Source organism: Festucalex cinctus, chromosome 9 (genome assembly GCF_051991245.1).
Source record: "Festucalex cinctus isolate MCC-2025b chromosome 9, RoL_Fcin_1.0, whole genome shotgun sequence".
NCBI classification, from domain to species: domain Eukaryota; kingdom Metazoa; phylum Chordata; class Actinopteri; order Syngnathiformes; family Syngnathidae; genus Festucalex; species Festucalex cinctus.
Window position 1 is genome coordinate 12,406,904 of NC_135419.1, and position 21,625 is coordinate 12,428,528.

At 41.5% G+C, this 21,625-nt stretch overlaps 2 protein-coding genes across 2 annotated transcripts; one reads left to right on the forward strand and one right to left on the reverse strand.

Moving 5' to 3' along the window:
• Positions 1 to 2,996: 2,996 nt before the first annotated feature.
• rmnd5b (required for meiotic nuclear division 5 homolog B) lies at positions 2,997 to 9,575 on the reverse strand. Its single transcript, XM_077532600.1, has 10 exons — positions 9,415 to 9,575; positions 7,643 to 7,829; positions 7,441 to 7,583; positions 7,237 to 7,374; positions 7,056 to 7,156; positions 6,501 to 6,667; positions 5,934 to 6,099; positions 5,719 to 5,821; positions 5,491 to 5,645; positions 2,997 to 4,444 (listed from the first exon to the last, which is right to left on the reverse strand). The coding sequence occupies exons 2-10, from the start codon at positions 7,779 to 7,781 to the stop codon at positions 4,381 to 4,383; spliced, it is 1,176 nt and encodes a 391-aa protein (XP_077388726.1). The 5' UTR covers positions 7,782 to 7,829; positions 9,415 to 9,575; the 3' UTR covers positions 2,997 to 4,380.
• Positions 9,576 to 12,873: 3,298 nt separating this feature from the next.
• On the forward strand, positions 12,874 to 20,913 carry LOC144026269 (uncharacterized). The gene has a single exon (XM_077532854.1). It carries the CDS (start codon positions 12,874 to 12,876, stop codon positions 20,557 to 20,559), a length of 7,686 nt encoding a protein of 2,561 aa, XP_077388980.1. The 3' UTR covers positions 20,560 to 20,913.
• Positions 20,914 to 21,625: the final 712 nt, after the last annotated feature.

The window sequence follows — 21,625 nt, forward strand, 5'->3', positions numbered from 1 at the left end:
GTTCCTCTTCCCATGTATATTTTTTAACAGAGACAAGCAATAAATTAAACTGTGTTGTAGGGGTGTCCAAATTATGACACGGGGCCATTTGTGGCCCGCGACGTAGCCGAAAAATGACAATTGCTACTAATACATTTTTTATGTACTGTTGAGCTTTTCTAAATATGCAAAGATAAAAATTAACTATTAAATAATAGTTCATCTGACCATTAGTGTGGATTTTAAACATATAAGGGCCAAAACATGCCTAGTGAAAATTAAACTGCACTAAAACACTAGCCACCAGGGGGTGCTAGAACTGCACAAATGGAAATCAACCTGACTTTTTTTTTTTTTTTTAACAGATGTGCTGCTTGTAATATTGTGACATGACGACGACGATATATTGTGGGAGATTGAATATCGCGGCATCACGATATTGCCGGTATCGTTACATCCCGATTAAACAAGTAACATTTCTCCTCATCACATTAGGATGAAAACAATTCTTCAGATAAGAAAAAGGTTTCCTCCACTTTCTGCTCTGTCAAAGTTCAGATTGTGAACATGTCACATGATTTTTTCTGTAGGTCCTCGGAGGGAAAAGTTTGGACACCCCTGCATAAACCAAACCGGATTTATTCAACAAATGTTTAGGTTAGGCTCATGCTAAAATAAAGCCAAATTAATGTAAAAGGCAGTTTGTCTTCTGTCATTAAGAGCTGCCAACTACATTGTGATGTCTATTTGATTTTGACGAATTGTTCAGCTCTAAAGCACACGATTGATATTACTGTATCTTCTAAATGAAATAACACTGACCTGTTTTAATATGGTTTGTACGCTCCTTAACAAAAATCCACTGCATGATGCAGATTAATGTATTTTTTCGACACATAAAAGCCAGCTGTCATTTGACCTTTCCACACACACAGTGACTCTCATCTGCTTTCTGGAGTTCAATCTGCACATCTTCGACTGAATAAAACTGAATTTTGGTGTCAAAGTCCCAGAAGTTAAGAGGCTTTTCTGATTAGAGCGGTCTGGACCGAAACGAGCAGAAATCAAAATACTTGGACTGCACCCGAGGGTCCAGACGTCTGCCGCTCCCTCGGAGGGCTTAAAAAGCAGCACAAAGTGTGCCAATAAAAGCCGAGGACAAGCGCTTTATTGCGGAATGAACAAGAGCGCAGCAGAAGCTTTTGGAGCTAATGTGGCTTTTAGAGGTTTAGCCTTGGATCCTTATCTCAACCTCTCCAGCCTTCACAGTGAGGGGCCTCCACTGAGATGGATGGCTGGGGGGGCAATGAGATACAGTGGGAAATGTTTCGTGGCTTCTTACATGGCATTATGGACTTGTAGAAGAATGATGCAGGATGTGAATAGCAGAAGCTGACTCACCAGGTCCCTACCTCGACATTTAAAAATATTATATAAACCGGGCTTAATATAACTGCGGCGCGCAGGAGAGGTGATCTAGCTGTAGTAGGATGTGAGGAGAGGGCATTCTTTGCTCTGTAGGAGGCCTGCAACGCTCAATGCAATCATTTCAAAATGTAGCAATTATTTCATGTCAACAATGATGCAACTTAATTGACTGACAATGGTGAAGGCTAGATGGGGTCCTTACAGGCGTACTTATCATTAGGCCAAAAGGCGGACCTCATAAATATGGATCAATAAAGTTTTCTAACGTAAACCAATTATTCTTTACTTTTAAAGTTAAATCACACACTAATCTCCACGTTTTCGAGCGCTCCTCTCTGGCTTCTTGTTTTATTCCAGTTTAACTGCGCATGTGCCAACCAGATTCGAGGAAAGGGAAGAACACTTGTCAATAAATAAATAAATAAATAAATAAGCAGAGCTATCTCAGTAATGTGGTGAAGTAGAAAACTGTTTTTATCAATGATGCCAAATGTCCGTAACAGCCAGTTGATTATCACTTGTCATTGTCATTGTCATTGAGGTGAATGCAGTAGAGTTTATAAAGATTACTAGTTGTAATCGTGAAGACATATTAAAGTGGTCGAAATGGTAACATTTTATTTTATTTTTAAATTAATATAAACTTCAGTAAAATTATCAAGATGATTTCATAACCTACTACCTCAAGTAGGATTTTAGGCACTTTATCTAGCTCAATTCATGAAGAATTATCAATCACACTTTTTTTTGTCAATGATAAACAAAAATATTGAAAATCTGTGTAGTCCTGTGGCTGAAGTTTACCGGCCTCAAATGACTAAAATTTCCCCTGCCGCTATACTTCTTATTTTTCCGTTTGATTCTATCTAAGACTTTAATACTGTACTGTGCTTCGTTACCAAATATTTCCACTTGCGTAAAAAAATAGGGTCTCGTTCGTATATTGAGCAGCTACTATAATAACTTCAGAACGGACAACATACAGGAACACTGCCACCTAGTGACAGAGCCCACAAACCCTTTTTTTTCTTAATTATGAAATGAACAGAAGGTATAATCAGCAGAATTCCACAAAGTTCTTAAATAATTAATAAATAGTATTTATGGAAGAAGACCATCAATTTCCACAATAACTGAACGCTATCTGTTAGAAAGATGTCAAGACAGACCAATTTCAAATAAATGTATTAATGTGTAATGAAGCAGGGCTGCTGAGTTCCACAGTAATTTATTTAAAAAAAAAAAAAAAAAAAAACTATAAAAGAAAATACAATAAAATGCAAATGTTACACATTATCACTGAATAGTTAGGGTAACAAACCTGTCAAGTTTATATAAAAAAAAGAAAAAGAAAAAAAAGTCTTGTTAAATGTCAATGCGGTGGTTTTAAGTTAAAAAAATATAACTTTGTTCTATATTCCTTGCAATTTACTTATGTCATAGGGAACTAAACTGTTAAAGTGGCTTGTTGTGACTAATCCAAAAGCCTTTCTCAAACATTCTAAGGCGTCCAAGAATTGACATGTTTTCTCATCATGAAGGTGGATTAATGTGCGTGTGGTGTCACTGTAATTACAAGCCTTGCCAACTGACCCGGAGTATAAACTTTTATTTCTGATGCCAGTACTGTATATGAAACATGTCAGGTAAACTATTTACAATAAACTCGCATCACATACACGAAAGCAGGAAATTCAGACAGACTGTGATAAAAGCCATGAACAATTCTCAACCCCCCCCAAAAAAATCCTCGGAATCTCAAAACGCAAACACGCAAGGAAATTAAAAATCTGCTTTGCTCCATTTTAAATAAAATCCAGATGAAGATTATGTACGTAACACTGAATATATTTATATATATTATACGTTTCATGTGAGCTATGCTGGTGCAGTGCTTGCAGAGCTAATGAGCCTCACTGATGTGAGGTGACATCACTATTTCCAGGAGGATACTGGGAACATGCATCCAGAGGCCCCAAGGATCTGTATATTATTATTATTCTGTTCATTTCATGTGTGCTGTGAGCGTAAGCCCTGAGGATTTTTATTTTTTTAAATGATTACTTCTATTGTGAATCTGGAAAAAAACAAAACAAAACCTATGTTGCAGGTGAATATATATTAGGAATACAGCAGCAACGATAATCAGCGGATATCCCCGCCCACGACGAGTAAAGCTGAATCACGAGGCTCCGGGCAGACCGCGTGGCTACCGTCGCACCACTTCACACCTCCAAGTCACATGGCGTGCCAGCGTTAGGATTCGCGGCGCGTTGGCGGGCTGTTAGTCGTGCTGCACTAGTGTCGATTACGCATGTTCGCTCGGCTATTTTACATCGGGCTGTTGCGATGGAGAACGGAAAGAGAGCACAGTTCACAGTAGCGTATATTTCATTGGGGTTGTTGTTAGTTAAATACACACATGGAACAAGACAAAATGGCTTCTACCAGGGGGAGAACTTGCTGGTGCAGTTTGTCACGAAAAAAAAACAAGCTGTCCATCACCGATAAGTGGATGTGATCAAAGTGGTGCTCTCACTTGAGTTCTACTGCACATTTGTTCAAAAATGTCTTCTCATGACAGATGCTTTGCCGTTTAAAAAAAAAAGAAAAAAAAAAAAAAAAAAAAAGAAGCATTTTTTTCCCCCAGAAACCACCTCAAAAAAAGCCCAAAGAACAAACACTATAAATAATAATAATTATCATAATATTTAATTTGCAAACAAGTGTGAACGAAGGATTCTCAGTCAGTGACGCTTCTTTCTCATATCTCCTCGTTTCACTGCAGTGGGCCCCTGGACTCTACAGGGTGGCCAAAGGTTTCCCATCAGCACCCATATCAAACTTTACAGCCTACAAGAACGGGTCATGGGCCTGGGACAGAGGAGAGGCGAGCCGCGGAAAATGGTCCTGAAAACGCAAGGTGCTCCGGGGAACTTCTTCCTCGTTCCCACGTTGGAGGAGTGTGCGCTATCAAAAGTAGATCTGCTTGGCGTGTGAAGGATTCTGCTCCATGGGGCAATACGGGCATTTCAACCTGACAACAGATAGACACAAAAAGCATGTGAGAAAGACAGAATGGATGGACAAAGTCAACACAACCCTTTTAAGAGTGGCGTTTTTTTTGTTTTTTTTTAAAGAAAATTCACTTGAGATTTAAAAATGTCATTCATGTTCCAGACCCCAATTTCATTTCAGACTTCTCAAAGCACTTGCTATCGTTAAAAGGTACAAGATAAATGGTGCAAAAAGGTAGAAAACATTAACACCGTATACGTTTATCTTTTACCGTACCGTTACAGCGTATATTAGCATTTGTACATTTTATCATACTTTTATAGCATATAGATTTTAATGCACCTTAATAGCATGTACCTTTATACCGTATAAGTTTATACCTTTCACCCCACCGATAGACCATATACGTTCATACCTTTTACCGCATCTTTGTACCGTATATGTTTATATCTTTTACCGTACATTTATAGCGTATACGTTTATACCTTTTAACATTCATTTAGTGTATACATTTATAGCTTTACCATACCGTTATAGTGTAATCGTTTATACCTTTTACTATACCTTTTTGTTTACACGTAAGGGTACAAATAAGTGCTTGGCCAATGTGAATGCCTTTCTAAAGACCACACTTTTGTATGGAATACAGTTTCAAGAAATATTTCTATAAACAGTAAGAGTAGCAGTAATCTAGGCCAGGGATGGGCAACTTAAAGTATTTTTTAACTTTCAACAAACTGTCAACGGTATTTGTGAAGAAAAATAAAATCAATGTTAAATATTGTTCAAATATTTGGTGAACTGAGACTCCCTTCAGAAAATAAGAAAAATAAACAGAGCGACTCCAAGATAATATAATCAACAGAGTTTCAATCATATTTTGTATTTAGAATAATATCTTGACTAATTTGGATCTAGAGAAAAAAATAATAATTCTTTACATTGAAAGAAAAATTCAGTAATAAATTCATTCAGGATATGGAGTAGGTATTTATATAGTTGAACAAGATCCAAATTTCTTGGAGCCTGTGCCACACAAAATACACCAAATGCGTGTTGACTTACTTCCCGGCGTTGGTCAGTTTGTTGAGAGCATCTCTGGAGATGACGTGACCGCAGATGAGCTTCATGGGCGGGTTGCTCTCTGAGGTTTGCTGTCTGAGGATGGGGCAGGCGAACACCGAGTGGTACCAGCACTTCTTGCCAAGGTCTATTTCAATCTGTACAAGCGACATTATCGGAAGACTGAAAAGAATAAGGAACCGAGACTTCGGTAAGGAGAATAAAACTCACGGGCAGTTCGTCTTTGTGCGTCCAGACGCCGCTGCATTGCCTCTGCTCGATCACCTGCTTGATGTTCATCAGCACGGGTAAAGCCATGCAGCCTGAGGCAAAACTGGGGGATTAAAGCATCGCGGCTTTTGTCACGTCACAACCCCGCATATAAAACATTACATGAAAACATCAAACGTTTTACACAGCTCCCATCAAACAAGACGAGGACTCACCTAACACTAAGAGGAGACTCTACAGAGAGGCCAAGTAAAGCGCAGGCGTCTCTGGTGAAAATATTACAGATCTCCGCCCACTGATTGGTTTCCAGCAAACTACGGTAAGGAGAGTTGTCAATGCCGTGACGCAGGTACACCAAGCTGCCCATAAGGATCTGAATATCTGCAGACAACACATAGGAGAGCTGAAACAGAACTATAACTTTTAGTATATAAGTGTTTTCTATTCACTATTCAGATTTTTTTTTTTTTTTTTTCGGCTGTCAATTATTTCATATATGAGTTTTATTTGATATATTTTGAGTTATTTTAAACACATTGAAAACCATCAGGAAGAAAGAAGGTCATTCAGGAATTGTAGTCATTTACACAGTCCGCAAATATTTTCTATATAAAAAACTCAAACTAATACTAAAACTACTACAAACAAAGCATTGACCAAAAAAAAAAAAAAAAAAAAAAAACCTCCCTAAAACAAATTAAAACTTCAAACAAGAGTCAAAACTAATGACAACAAAAGGTAAAACGTGACAAAAATTCACCATCTTTCAGTGCACTTCTTACCTCTCTGGTGCTGCGAGGCAAAGGGCTGGAAGTGCCTAGCATACTGCAGCGCCTCCATCTGGTTGCTAATGCCCCCGCTAAGCAGGCTGATGAAGTACAAACGGTGCAATTTAAACTCTAAACAGCTGTTGAGGTCCAGGAGACGCTGGCGATTGGTCACTGCCCACCTGAAAGTCAAGCAAAATTAAGTCAAATTTTGTATTTTGTGCCTCATTAATACACACTGAATAGCAAAATTTGCTAAGGGAAGAAATAAATAATAATAATAAATAATTAAATAAAAATCAAGCCCTGCACGCATAATTATTTTTAGGGACTTTGGAGGAAGATTTATCCTGTTTCTAAAATCTACCAATTTCAAACTGTTTAGTATTTGTTTCTTGGTTTTCCTTTCTCTGGGTGCACATGGCTTAAGTTTTATAGAAATAATCCGTGTATTTAAAAAAAAAAAAAAAAAAAAAAAAAAAAAAAAAAAAAAAAAAAAAAAAAAAAAAAAAAAAACTACAATCAGGCCGCACTAAAACAGGACCAGATGATAAATTTTAAAAAACATACTCAAGTGCCGGCCTCAGGTTCTGCATCCTCAGCGCTTCAAGGATCCTGTTGAGCTCCAGAAAAGGCTGCTTCATGCTCATATCTATAACTACACCTGACTCCTAGGAAATAACACACACACCAGCTCATGGAGAACACTTCACTCTACAATAATAATCATAATGGAGATTTGATTCTTTACCTGACAAAGATCTTCTGCTACACTGAGCATGCCTTGTCTGTACAGGTGCTCTACTATAGTTTCACTCAGGTGTTTTTGTCTCTCCGGAGTGTCCCACACAGTCTCTGCGACCACAGCACTGATCTCTGCATCAAAATTCTGCAGACACATAACACATGTCAGGTATCCATATTTATATAAGCGTAACACATCGCAGGTCTTTACCCTGTCGATGGCTTTGCCGACTTTAGAAACGCTGCCGTGAATGTCCTTATGTCGAGAGGCGAGCATCTGGACAGTCTCTTTGATATTCTTACAACACTGAGCCATAGTCTGAGACAGGACTGATAAATCTCCATCTTGGACTCCTGAAAAATATAAAAAGTCAAACCACTAATGTATTCAATAGATGTCGCGTTTTCCTTACCGAATGCAACCAGCTGTCCTCGTATTTCACAGACGCTGCGCAGGAGCTCGTCCAACCTCTCCTCAGATTGGTGGCCGTACATGACAAAGCGATGGAGCACTTTCTCCAGCTCCCGCTCCACGCAGGCACACTGTTCCATGGTTCACACGGGACACATACACACGCGCACACACTCACAAGACACCACCTATGAAGCAAAACAATTGTGAAAATCAATTTACATCCACCATGACCTTATATTGTAAGTGCGTATGTTTTACTGCCAGCTATGTCAATATATGCTCGAGTAGACCGCCATGCATCTATAATGTAAGCTACGGCACATGGCTCAGCATTTGTTCTTCAAGTGGACAAACTCTTTCATATTCATTCATGGTTCATTTCATTTGCCTTTATTTCAGCGTAAGCCTAACCTAAATGACCTTAAGTAGCGGTACAATAATTAAGTGACAACTAATCAATTATCAAATTAATCAAAAATTATTTTGATTACCAATGAACCATTTTCAGACCTTGTTTAATTTATTAAAGTCGGATGGTCTGTAATCTATTAATTTAATTGTTCTAATTCTCACAATTTCAGATTCTCAACAGTAAATATTCCGATTTCTGCAGTCCTTCCTTGTGCAAAGCTAACTAAATTGCCATCACCAAATTGAGTGAAAATTAAAAAAAAAAAAAAAAAAAAAAAAAAGTTGCAGATCACAAAAATTGTGAAATTATTTTTCAAAATGTTCAGCCCTCGTATGAACGTACGGTATATAAAATTTAGGGTCGTATGACGTCACGTTACCATCAAAATGGCCAAAACATGATTTAAACCTAAGAATAGAAAAGAAAAATGTGTTTCTCTTTGATTATAAAGTGCATTTATTTTTTCCCCCTGAGATAACATTTTCCCCCATACATTGACGTATATATTCATTCAAAACATATTATACATAATTAGTAATACATATCAGTTAAATGTGTTTGGTTGACATTAACGAAGTCGCATTTGTATTTTTGTATTGTATTGTATTTTTCCCAAGTCAAGACTTGCACCAAATGTTGACATTGATTAAAAGTCACGTAGTCTTCCCCGCACCACAGTAGCCAGTCCAGGTTACGACAGAACAGATACATGATGTTTGTCACAAGTTTCACTTTGAACAGGGCGAACAAGAAAAGGGCAATATTCTAACTGCGGTCAGTCTACGGTCAGGCGTTATCGGTGTTAGGTCTTCATTGCTCTTCAAGGCCTTGTGTTTACCAACGGCGAAACCGAGAAAACGCTCAATTAATTGTCAGGCAATGTACGAAATTACAACACTTGGAAATTGGTGAGTCTTAAAACATTATTGTCCTTTTGTGATATTTTGTTTCACAATGTGACTTATTGTTTTGCAACAGCCTGCGTGTAGGCTAAATCCAGTTTTTACACAATGTTAGCAGTCGTTAAATTACATTTCAATTGATATTTTGTACACCAAGTGTGACGAGACACGCTGTGCCCCCCAAATATACACATCCTTCACCATTTTAAAAAAAGAAGAAGGGGTAAAGTGCACTTCGTAACGCCGTTTAAAAAAAAAGGCAACCGTAAACAAACCGTATCAAAGCTTGTCACTGCTAATCTGGTAGCCAGTTGCTAAGTGACATGACAAGGCCTAAATCGTCTCGGGAGGAAATGGCGACGTAGCCAATATTGTTTGTTAGTCGTTTCCCCAGCACTGAACCTCTATACAACCATTAATAGTTATAAAGGCACGTTTTAAACGAAATCCACTTACCAATCTCGATTAGTTAGCAAACATTAGCGTTAGCTACTTGTCTGCAGTTGTTAGCAGTCCGAATGCGGATGTTCCTGTGTCGCATCATGACTTGTTGAGGCGGTCACTTCACAGTAAAAGTCTGGAAGTGGAAAGTTGCAACTGCAGCCAATTTTCAAGTCCCAACCAACAACTTTCTGCGTTCTCCTTCATTCAAGTGGTTTGTATTTGTCAAACATATAAAATGCTTTTTATCAAAACGTGATTCCAGATGATCTTCCGTCTGACATGAAGACAAAATAATGCCTGTAAAAAAATTTTTTTTCCGCCAGTAGTACTTGTACAGTACTTGTAATTTGCCCCAGTTGTCTGATATGCTCCCAAGGCATTTTCAAGGAGACTTATTTGCAATTTAAATGTAAATAAAAAGACATGTGTTCATTGTTGATACAGGGTCACCAATGTGGTGCCCATGGCCACGTGCTAGCCTTTCTGGACCACCTGAGTAACTGTTCTAAAATAGCTTACCACTAGTGATGGCACATTGTGATTTTCTAGGACTGTACTACGGTACGCTACGGTGCCTTAGAGAGATCACACTTCGCAAGGCCACTAGCAAAAGTGGCTTGCTGAAGCGGCTAGCAAAAGCTAGCGAGAGAAAAGCAGAGGCAGACAAGCGGTGAGAGCCCAAATCACAAGACTCAGCAACGACCACCTGGGGACCCCAGCTGTGGAAGGTAAGTGGTGGTCGACCCTTTGGGTCCGATACTAGCTGCAAGCAACATCAAAGGCTAACTACGTCCACGAAGTTCTTCTACTCTTCGGGTATCCATAGCAGAAAGATGACGGCGAAACATGTCAGCTTCCTGTAAGGTGGGGCGCAATTGACGATTATATTTAAAAAAAAAAAAAAAAAAAAGATGTGATATAGAACATTTTTTTTTTGCATATTATTGAAATGAATAGCAGGTTTTTAAAGTGAACGAATTATTATTTCACCAATAGATGGCGCTAAATAATACACACTGTCTGTCCCTTTATGCTAGTTTCTGTTTTCTAATTATTAAGGGAAATCATTAACATGATCAGTGTCTTCACATATGGTAAGTTTATACCATTTTAAAAAATAATTATATAATAATATTAAATGTCATATGAGAATGTATTTGTATTAATTTAGAAGTGTGTATCAAACAGGTAGCCCTTCATATTAATCAGTACCAAAGAAGTACATTTGAGCTTTCAAAAAGTTGGTGATCCCTGTTGTAGAATATAAGGTCGCGCTAAATATTAATATATTTATTTATACTTTTTTTTTTTTTTTTATACAAGTATGTAAACTCTTTCCAACAAATAAAGGATACGAACAGCTTGAGGCATGCTCAGTTAACTTATTGCAATACCTACCGTTTTTTGTTTGACTGCCTAATATTTTTGCACCAGGAGTGTTTTTCATAAAAACGTTTACTGTAATGATGTATTCATTTACTACTGCGTTGGCGTTACATTAATGATGAGTTTCGATTTACGTGCAAATCTGTGTTATGCCCCCAACGTAGGAATGCAAATTGGCATGATTTTAACCAGTGTGACAGAGATTTTAATTTTCAATTGTTTTGTATATTTTTAATCACAAAATGAAAGAGGCCTTTTACTAAGACATCTGGCAACTGTTTAGGGCCTATGTCTTTTTTTTTAGAGGTGCTGCATTTAATGAACTGTTACGTTTTAGTGCTTGAGTTTTGTATATGACACTCCTCTGTAATAGTAATTCCCTCTCAAGATTTTTTTAATACCTGATGCCTTAAAATCCTTGTTTTTATATAGACTTGATGGAAGAAACTGATCTAAAGCTGTTGTCATAACGATGTCCATCGTCACACTATAAATGTGTGCGCTTGTCATGTCCTCTGACTGGACATGGCTGTGTGGGCTAAATATCTTACAACTGCTCCTCCCATTGCTGCGTGAAATCATTGCGCAAATGAGTTAATATTCACTGAGTGAGCAACTTTGGCAGTGGCTGCAGTCAAATATTTGCCATTAGCATGTGTTGAATGACCAAATGACTGCGATTTAAAGCGGATCTCTTGAGGTATTAGGAGGGAGACAGGTTTTATCAAACTGAAAGTGTCAAACATATCCAGGCAACCTCATGTGGCTTATCATGGGTCTTCTGCCAACATCAATACTTGCTATGACCACCAATTGTAGCATTGTTTTAATTGTTTTAGTGCAATATACAGAGTATACAGAGTACTGGCTAAGATCCAGGCAATAAGAGACAAGTGTGTGCATACATTTCTCATGTTGTGCAAAGGTAACGTACACAAGCTGCTTGTGTGTGATCTGTCAAAGTCTGATGTTCTGCAGCCACCTTTGACCTGTTCTCCCCATACCTAGATCTTGAATGAACACACACACAACCACACTTAATCTACCAGGTTAACTTTAAGAAAGCTCAAAACACTAATGAAGTATGTGGTCCGTACAATGCGCTTTGCATTATTTCCTTTCCCATCTTGCCTGAGCAAGCAGCTAAAGCAATGGTTATCAGTCCCCGATAGTATGGTTCTATATATAGACTGAGCCCTGTGACTGGGCTGGCCCTAAGTGTCAGATTCCAGTCGCACTCATCCGTCCTGGCTGGATCAGCACCTGCTGCTAACTATAAACCCACCCGGCCCAGCATTCACGAGAAAGCCAATGCCCACCCGCACAGCTCGGCTCAGAGAAGAAAAGTGGGAGCCAGTGTAGACTCACAAGGCACTTTGACCAAGGCCAACTCAAAAGGGAGGGGCAGAAATGAAGACGCGAGCACTGGAGGATGCAACGTGCCGGCGAGATGCCCCCATTGCTTTTTCATATTGAAGTCTGATCCATGCCACTGCACTGAGTGAGGGTCAGTCACATTTGGCGTTAGAAAGCTGCTCGTCCTCACTTGTTGAGCTCTGAGACTTGAGGTGTGCCGTGGATTTAAGAGACACTTCCATGGATCACTGGCAGACATCGTTATACGGAGGAACTTGATGCCCTTTGGAAAATACCTGTCTTTCTTTCCAAAGGTATGGTACCAATTACTGTGTAGTTTCTTTACAATAATGTTCTAGCTTTGGAACTTTCATTCTTGTTATGAGTGATAAGAAAAAAAATACAAAGTTTTTCGAACAACTTTAATAAGATTTATATATTACAGGCTTGTGTGTGTTTAATTGGGTTACTTTGTCTTACTGTTATTGTTCCCGTAATACAATATCTCTAAATATATGCTATATTCAAAAGACCACTAATTAAAACAAAAATATTCACTATTATCAACGTTCTAGTCTTCATGCAATATGTCTGTGGTAATGAAAAGTGAGTGAGTTTACACACCATTCTGTTGACCTTATCTTATTTCCAGTCCAGGAAGACAACCAAGAGCAGACTAGTAGACAGACTGGACGGCAACGTTGAGACTTCAGTGCTTGTGGACTAGTGATGGACAGCTGGACTCTTCAAGAGGACAGCTACTCATTGCTGCACAGTGCACCCCACACACCATTTTCCTTGTGCCATCGGGACGGCACCCCTAACCACGTTGAAATATTTGACATCATAAGTGCTCCAAGTCAACGCGGTGCCATCTCTGAGACCACGTGCCTGTGTGACATATTCGGGGATGATTGTGAACCCTCGGCCTCCAACAATCCAGCCGTAGGATTTGTCCATTCCCAGAGCGAAGTGGAGAGGACAACGGTCACATCACCCGTGGTGGATGATTTGAATGACTCCTCTGGCTCATACCACACAGCACCGGGCTCTATTGAAGGAGAAGAGGGGTCTGACAACCTAACGGAGAGGATTTACAGCCCTACACTGCGGGGTGAGTCCACTGAGGATGAGCAGCCTGAGCAAATCATAGTGAGCTCAGAACTTTCTAAAGCTAGTGGCTCAAGTTTTGACTTGAAAAGTAAATCAACCGTGCCTCAGCTAAACCCGGCAGGCTCTTTATCTGAATTTGACAACGCTGACTTCAGGGAGAGGACCCCTTCTCCTGGACACAACAGCTCCTCTAGTCTCTGTTCACAGGAAACAGTCTCAGTTTTGTGTTATTCCTCTGCAGAGACGAGATGTTCACCTTTGTTACTTCAGCCAGGAAATGAACAAGTAAGACTCACTCCTTTGTTAAAAAGAACAAGAAATAATAGCGTGTCCAGTTTGTCAGATAAATCTCTAACTCCAAGTCCTTCCTATGAGTCCATGAACTGCGCCATCTCATCCTCCTCAGAATCAGTCAACAACGAGGCTCAGTTTAGAGAAACAGAAGCTGAGCTGACGAGCACACACCTTAACAAAAACACCAGTGCATCACCTAGCCCCACACTCTTTGGGTTTTCTTCTCAAGCTTCAAAAGTAGAATCCAGAGCTGACGTTTCATCTGGATATACAGAATCCCAGCCAGAAGAAACACTGCTCCCCTCTGAGCTGAGTTATAGTTCCTCCTTACCTGATACTCCAGCGTCATCTCCTTTAAATGAGCTGAATGGAAGGGTTTCCCAGTCTGATTTAATGAGCAGAAGCTCCACACCAGATTTAGAAATAGAAACCTCTCCCCTTAGCTCAGAGTTGACTGAAGATCTCAACCTAACAGAAATTGACTTTAAAAGTACTGAGTTTGGCACCATCATCTCAACAGCTTCCCTAGGGTGCACAGCAGCCTCCCCTGTTATATCATTCAGCCCAGATCCAGTGGATAGTGGTGTTGTGCCTGAATTAAAGCACACCTCTGCATCACCTGAACTGCTCAGTGCACCGTCAACACGACACAAAAGTGGATCAAGAACTTCTTCACCTGGACACTCAAGACCCAATTCAGCATCTTCTGAAATAATCACCAAGGCCTGTTCACCTGTGATTAGTTATAGTTTATCTCCGTCACCTGGTATTAGAAGCACCTGTTCTTCTATCGAGAGCTCACACACAGCTCCGTCACCTGAGATCAGGATCACACCATCCTCACCTGAGGTCAAAAGGAGAGACTACATCTCTGAAGAGCAAACAATATCAGACTCTCCTCTTTTAGAGTGTTCCCCATCAAGGAGTCTCACTTCCTCCCCTCAAATCACTGGGATATCTTATTCTGTTGTTCTACCAGAGGAGGCGGACACTCCCCCGTCTCCCGAGCTCTGTCATCTCCCCACTCCTCAGTCTGATATCACACGTGCATCACCTCCGAGAAGGAGCCCCTCCTCGAGTAGGCCGAGTACACCACGAGACTTATCTCCTGGATCAGGCTTCTCAGGCTCCGAGCTACAGGCTGAAATATCACAGTGTAGGTCGCACACATCTTCACCTCAATCATTGCGTTGCAGTCCCTCACCTGAGTTGAGATACCAGAGCCTAAATTCTTCACCTGAGCTCCGAAGTAGAGAACCATCACCTGCTTCACCCACAGTGAGCAGATCAGATCAATGCTCGTCATCAATCCTGTGCTCTGAGTATAACACCCACTATTTGCATCCTACTCCTCCCTTGGAGACATCTGAAGGAGTTACGTCCTCCTTTCCCAATCAACACATAGAGTTGGAAACACAGAAAGTTCAACCTGAATTAGAATTGGACAAAGAAGATAAAACATCTGGAACCAAAAGCAGTTCCCCTGAGGAAAAGTTTGACCAAGCATTGATTCAACAACACCCAAGGGACAGACTTACGTCAAAGGAAATACCTTTTGCTGATTTGGTGTCTTTGTCTGGGGAAAATCAAGGTACTGGGCCTATTAATAATTTTAATAACCCTATTAAAAACAAGTCATTTTCTCACAGTTTTGTGTTTACTGATAAGGGTAGGGTTCACCATATTTTTAACAAGGCTAAATCTCTGCAGAGAGAAGAAAAACGACTGAATCAACACACACACAATACATTTAAGTCAAAGTTTACATCTGATCATTCAAGACAAAAACTTGGTGAAAGAGCAAGGTCTGCACAGAACATGGCCCACCATATAGACAGGAGAAAAACTCCCTCTCCTCCATTAATCAGATTTACCCCTGTACACATTATAGAACCTGAGAAACCATGGCGACAGTGGCAGAACAGAGGCCCCCCTGACTTTGCAGCATCCGCTCAGAGTGGTTATTTGAAGAAGATTGTGTCAAATAGGGAAAGCCCCGATGTTGTACCTCCTGATGATAATAATAGTCCCCACAGTATCCGACTTGGGAAGCAATTGGAAGTGGAGAGGAAAATTGAGCATGAGGAGAAGAGAGAAAGGCAAAGGGAAGGGGGGATGGAGAGAGAAAAACACAGGGAGGGGTGGGAGATCGAAAAGGAGGAGTGGCAAAGGGATGCCAGTTACAGAGGGGAACAGGTTGAGCTGTCATTCAATGCCAAGAATAGAAAAGGGCCTGCAAGTTGCAGTACAGCCCCCACAAGCATAGAGAGCTGTCAGGGACTGCCAACACTGCATTCCTATTCAGAGAGTTTGCTTGCCACCAGACAGCCACAGGAACAGCATAGTCGACTTAAACTAGCTTCTCAGCGAGACAAGAGTGGTGGTCTGACCAGACGACTTCAGAATCCTGTACCACAGCACAAGTTTAGTCCTCAATCGGTCACAAACAGGCCTGGCCGGAGTTCAAGCTCTAGCATGGGAAGTGAGTTGGATGAGGCAGACAATGAGGTGAAGTGGCTCACAGACGTGGCTTTTCGAAGCCTGTCGAGCCCAGAAGTAGATTACCTTGATATGTATAACTCCAGCCACCGATCATCTACCAACATCTCCCAGCCCTCTACGCAGGAGAGCCCAGCAGGGATCAGTGGTGCCTGGCCGACCTATGCTGATTTCAGGGGTTCTGCTTCAAAGCTGGACAGTGATGACCTCACATTACAGCAGCAGTCTCTGTACCATTCTGAAGGAATTGATCCAGCACGCTGCTATGAGATGGGGAGCTTTGAGTGCATAGATGTGGCTGTGGAAAGAGAAGACACTCGGAAGGTCAGAAGAGGAGTGCCAAAGAGACAGATTCAGTTGAAGAGAAAGGAGAGCATGGATGACAGTAGTGAAAATAACAGTCCTGGACTTCCTGCAATGGAGAACAGCCCCTCACTTGAAACACATTCTAGAGAGGCATTTTTAAGGCAATACAGTACAACATCAGCAGGCCAAGAAGGCTATGCTCCTAAGCACAGCCCTGATCCTGAGCAGAATGAAAGAAAATCCAAGCTTCAAAAATCAACTTCTTTGGATGAAACATGCTCGAAGACAAAGATGGCCACCTGCCTTATCAAGAGTGTTTTGTCCAAGAAAATGCAAAGTGCCGAAATGCAATCTGATGAGCCAGATGGAGATGAAGTGAACCCCACATCTGGGAAAAATACCTCTATTGAGGAGCCACTGGAATGTGACTTAAATTCCTCCTTGTACTCTAACTACAATCATCCCTGTGATGTTTTTGCTATGAAAGAAGAACAAAGAGATGACATCAGACCAGGAAAGAGCTTTGGAGAGAAATCCAGCAAAAGACCAAGCACAAACAACATCAACACAATTTCTACTCTCTCGGTCACTGACAACCAACAGTGGGATCCTCAAGAGTGCGATACAACTGCACCAGCATCTGAAATAAGATCCACACTGCCATTGGATAGCTCACAGTCAAGAAGTGGAATACAGCATATAGATGACAGTAAACCATTGCAGGGAAAAGAGAGAGGCGACTCAGTAAATACCATTGCCGGGAATATGGGAGCTCCATCTGCTACCGGAGCCTTCAGCACACAGGCCAGGATGACAAGCCAACATCAGGAATGTGAAAACACAGAAGCCCATAAACAACTACAACAGGGTGACAAAAGCTGCCACATGACACAGGAGACTGTATTTCAAGGGGGCAAGAAAAAGAAAGCATGTCTCAATGTCTGCCTTACACCCGAGACAGAAAACAATCAAGACATATCTTCACCAGATATGCATTTCAGACAGCAGCACGAAAAGGTCCAAGAGACCAATGTAGATCTCAAAACAGAGGAAGATGATAAGACTGAGGATAATAAAGCAAAAAGCCCTATCCACAAAGTTAGAGACGTTAGGAGACTTGTAAAGAATACATATAATCTCTCTTTCAAAGCAACCAGTTGTGCATCCTCGGATATCACTGAAGAAAGGATTGAACTTTTGAAAGAGACAAAAAAGGATGGAATTAAAAAGGATGTGGAAGACAACATAGAGGGACGGACAGCAGAGGTATTTGAGGAAAGGGCAAATAAGTGTATGGAGATGAGCGAGGAAAAAAGGGAGGAGGGAAAAGATGAAAAGTTGTCTACATTATCTTCACCTCTGCAGAGCGAAGGGAAGCCTCTAACTCAGCTACACCCGATGCAAATACAATGCAAGGCAGTTTGCTGGAAAGACGACAAAAATAAAACACAAATCCATAAAGACTCAGAGAACCATAGTGGCAAAACATCAGGTTGCACAAACAGAGAGCAAGACAAGAACCTCTCTAAATCGGACACACAGCAATGGATGCAGGAACCACTAGGAAGTGGAGCAACTACCAAATTGTGGCAACACAATTTTAATAAGGATGCAGAATCATTGAAGGGAGACAATGAGGACAAGCCTGTTCTGGTGGGAACAGACAGAAAACCTCCCATGCTAGGAAGTCTCCCCAAACTTCCTAGTAAGGAAAGAGAAGTGTCCACTGCTGTTGTCTTGATAAGAGATGGATCCAGCCAGGTAAAGTCATGTGCACCACTTACTCAGGAAGAGGTTCCTACTCTTCTCCAGGCCTCATCTTCACCTGAGATCACAACCACTGGAAATACCCTAAGCAGTAGTAGCCACTCGGTTTCCATGTTATTGAAGGAGAAAGGCTACCAAGCTGATATTGGAGCAGTTGTAGGTGATAACCAGAATAAAACTGGAGCAATGGGGGCCCCGCATAAACATGTAAACTGTTTGGAGATCCCACTGCAGACACCTTCAGATGGTGGAGCTGAGCAACATCGAGAGAAGACATTCTCTGCTTCATCCAGTGTGCAGAGCCCTTCATTGCAGTCTGACCATGTAGATAAACCCCCGAAGGCCAGAGAAGATGAAGGGGGTCGCATCAGCCAAAAAACAACCAGCCCACAAGGAAATCCACCAGACCAACTTTCAACTCTTAAACACAAGGAACACCAAGATTTTGAAGCAGTGAAAAGACAGGACCCAACCTTCCCGCCAAGATCACCTGCGATACGACGATTCAGACCTCAGCCAATTGAAGTGAAATCCTTTTCTAAAGAGACACCAAAGCAAGAGATGACAACAAATAGCCCTACAAACCGGCCGCAAACCATTGAAGTTAAATCAATTGCTAAAAATTCACAAAAGCCAGCCGTACCCCCAAAGCCAACTTGCAAATTCAAACCTGCAGATTTAGGACCAAAGACTAATGAAGTGCCTGGATCAGCTATTCCAAACGTAAAACCTCAGAGTGAAGAGAGGCCTCAAACAATAGTAGTGTCATCGCCCACAATATACAGAAAGATTCCCAGTGAGTCCTCTTCAACCTCTAACCAAACGAGAAAACTAGCTGTTTCTGCTGTTTCCAGCCTGAAACCCCCAACAAGCAAAATAACAACAAAAACAATTTCAAGTGTCACAAACCAGGCTGTATCATTATCAGGCAAAGATACTTCCAAAGATCAGCAGCAGCACCAGTGGACAGCTCCTGTGAGATCCGCACATCATACAACTGCAACATCAGCTCCTTTGCCGAGTATTACCTCAACTGAGGGTCCAAATTCTGATCCGGTAGCAAAGCAGGTGCCTGAATTATCTGCAACAGGAGCCAGACATACTAGCCAGCCTGCTGTTGTGGAGCCAAACACGGATGAAGTAGCTGTGACAACATCTTCAAACAATCCCAAACCACCTGCTGCTGCCTCCACAACACAAGCCCCAAGATACACACAGCAGCAATACCGTGGTTTGTCCAATGAACGTGCCCAAAGGGCCCCTGACCCGCATTTTTATGCCTCTGATGACCCTCCAAGTTACGATGAAAGAGAGAGCTTTAGTCCCCTAATGCCAGATTTGACCCACCGGCGTTCAAATCGCTATCAAAACCCCTCCTACCCTCCTCCTTGTTCCTGTCCAGCCGGCTACCCTGCTCAGTCAGCTTTCCCCCCGCCTGCACCCCATCACCTCCATCATCACCACAGCCCACACAACCTCACCCCACCAGCACCTCCACACTCCCCAGGTCATGTGATACCATACCAAGCCCCACAGCCTGTCGTCCGTCCCCACCAATGCAGAGCTGATCCTCAGCCCATGAACTTCCAACCCAGCTCGTCACCAAAGTCAAGTCCTCTCGGTCCAAGCCAACCGCCCGCCATATACCAGCCTCCTCACCAGCCTCCCCCATGTCCTCCTCACCACTCTCTCATGCCGGTGGACCGCCCCATGCCCAGTGACCCCCGACGGCTCCCTCCCCATCGATCCCCCCAGCAGCAGCCACCGAACATGCCTGGTGCTCCTTACAGTGATCCTGGGCACAGCCACTCCCCAGGCCTTGCTCCCATGGATCCCCATTACATGTGTGGGCAGTATGGCTCCGAGTATGGGGGTGACACCTCCAGTTTGTACTCAGAGAGCAGTTATGGGCAGACACCCCGAAGAGTCCTCTTGGATCCTGAAACGGGGAAGTATTTTTATATCGAGGTGCCTATGCAGCCCTTGAGAAAGATGCTGTTTGACCCAGAAACTGGCCAGTATGTGGAAGTTCTCATCCCCCAGCAAGGCATGTCTCACTCAGGCCTATATCCTCCATCAGCAGCCCCATACACATCTCTCCATAACCCCAATATGTATGGCCCAGCTCCACATTACATGCCCTATGCCGCTCCCCCTCCCACTGCTCATCCCCAGCCTCAACACCAGCCACCTCGATATCCTGAGGCTTTATCTGCAGCGACAATGCACCCAAATGGGCCCAGTGGCAGCTACAGGAACTGTTCTGGTCAGGGATCCAAGCCAGAGGCCCTAAACCATCCACCACTGGACCAGAGCTACCTGGAGGGTATGTATTATGTTCCCACAGGGATGAATGCAGGCTCCAATCCAACCCCACCAGTCTACTACCATAAACATCCACCCAGCCTTCCCCCATCAGGGGGGAAAAGGTCCTGAAATAGCGGACACGACCCGTCTTTCTGGAGCTTGTTAAGTTTTAAATAAACACTGTATAAAGTAAGTGCCTAATGTTAGCTTGTAATGTTATTTTCAGAGTTTTCATGTTGCAATTGAAGACAGAAATTCAGTATGTTGTTTATCCACTGCCTCTTGTTGTCTGCTGAGCTGCTTTATTAGAATAATAAACCGTTTTTTGATTTAATGCTCTTTCAAGCAGGAATACGGAGGAGGGCTGATATGTTATAAATACCTAAATGAAAAACATATCCACAAAAATACTCTGTCATTTTTGATACAACACCTTGCTGAAGTTCTAAAATGAAACCCGGTAAACACTGTATGTACTTTAACTACAAAATGTCTCTTGAAATCTTGAAAATGCTGTTGTAAAAGATCCTCACTTACTTTGTCACTGTCTATCTCTACAAATGGAAGACTCAGTTGTCTGTTGAGATGTCTATGACAGCAATATCAATAAAACATTTCACTTATGTGCTTCTGTTTTTCAATTATTCTTTCTCACATCTCCATGGTAATACGGTTACTATATTATCCATCTATCTATACTATATTATCCATTTCTGTGTCCTATTTAGGTTTGTGGGTGTGGGTGGGGCCAATCCCAGATGACTTGTGGAGAGAGGCGGGCTAGACCCTGGATTGGTAGGCAGCATAGATAGATAGATAGATAGATAGATAGATAGATAGATAGATAGAAAATACTTGTAACATAAGCCAATTCCTTCCTAATTTCTAGTTTCGGATTCTTGAGTATTTTGCGTTTTTGTTAGCATTAATCATCAACATGATTTTTAAATGGTCATGTAATGTTTAACATTGACGTGACTCTATATTAAACTAGAAAATTGAATATGAGTTTCTTTTTTTTATATTGAGTTATTATTGAAATAAATTACGTTTTTCAAAGCACTCTAATTTATTACATGTAAAATAAAAATCCAACATATAACAAATTGATGAGCTTGCGTCAGCAGTGAATTTGCATCCCCGTCAGTGTGCCTGAGGGACCACTAGGGGATGCCACAACCTAATAAGACTTCCA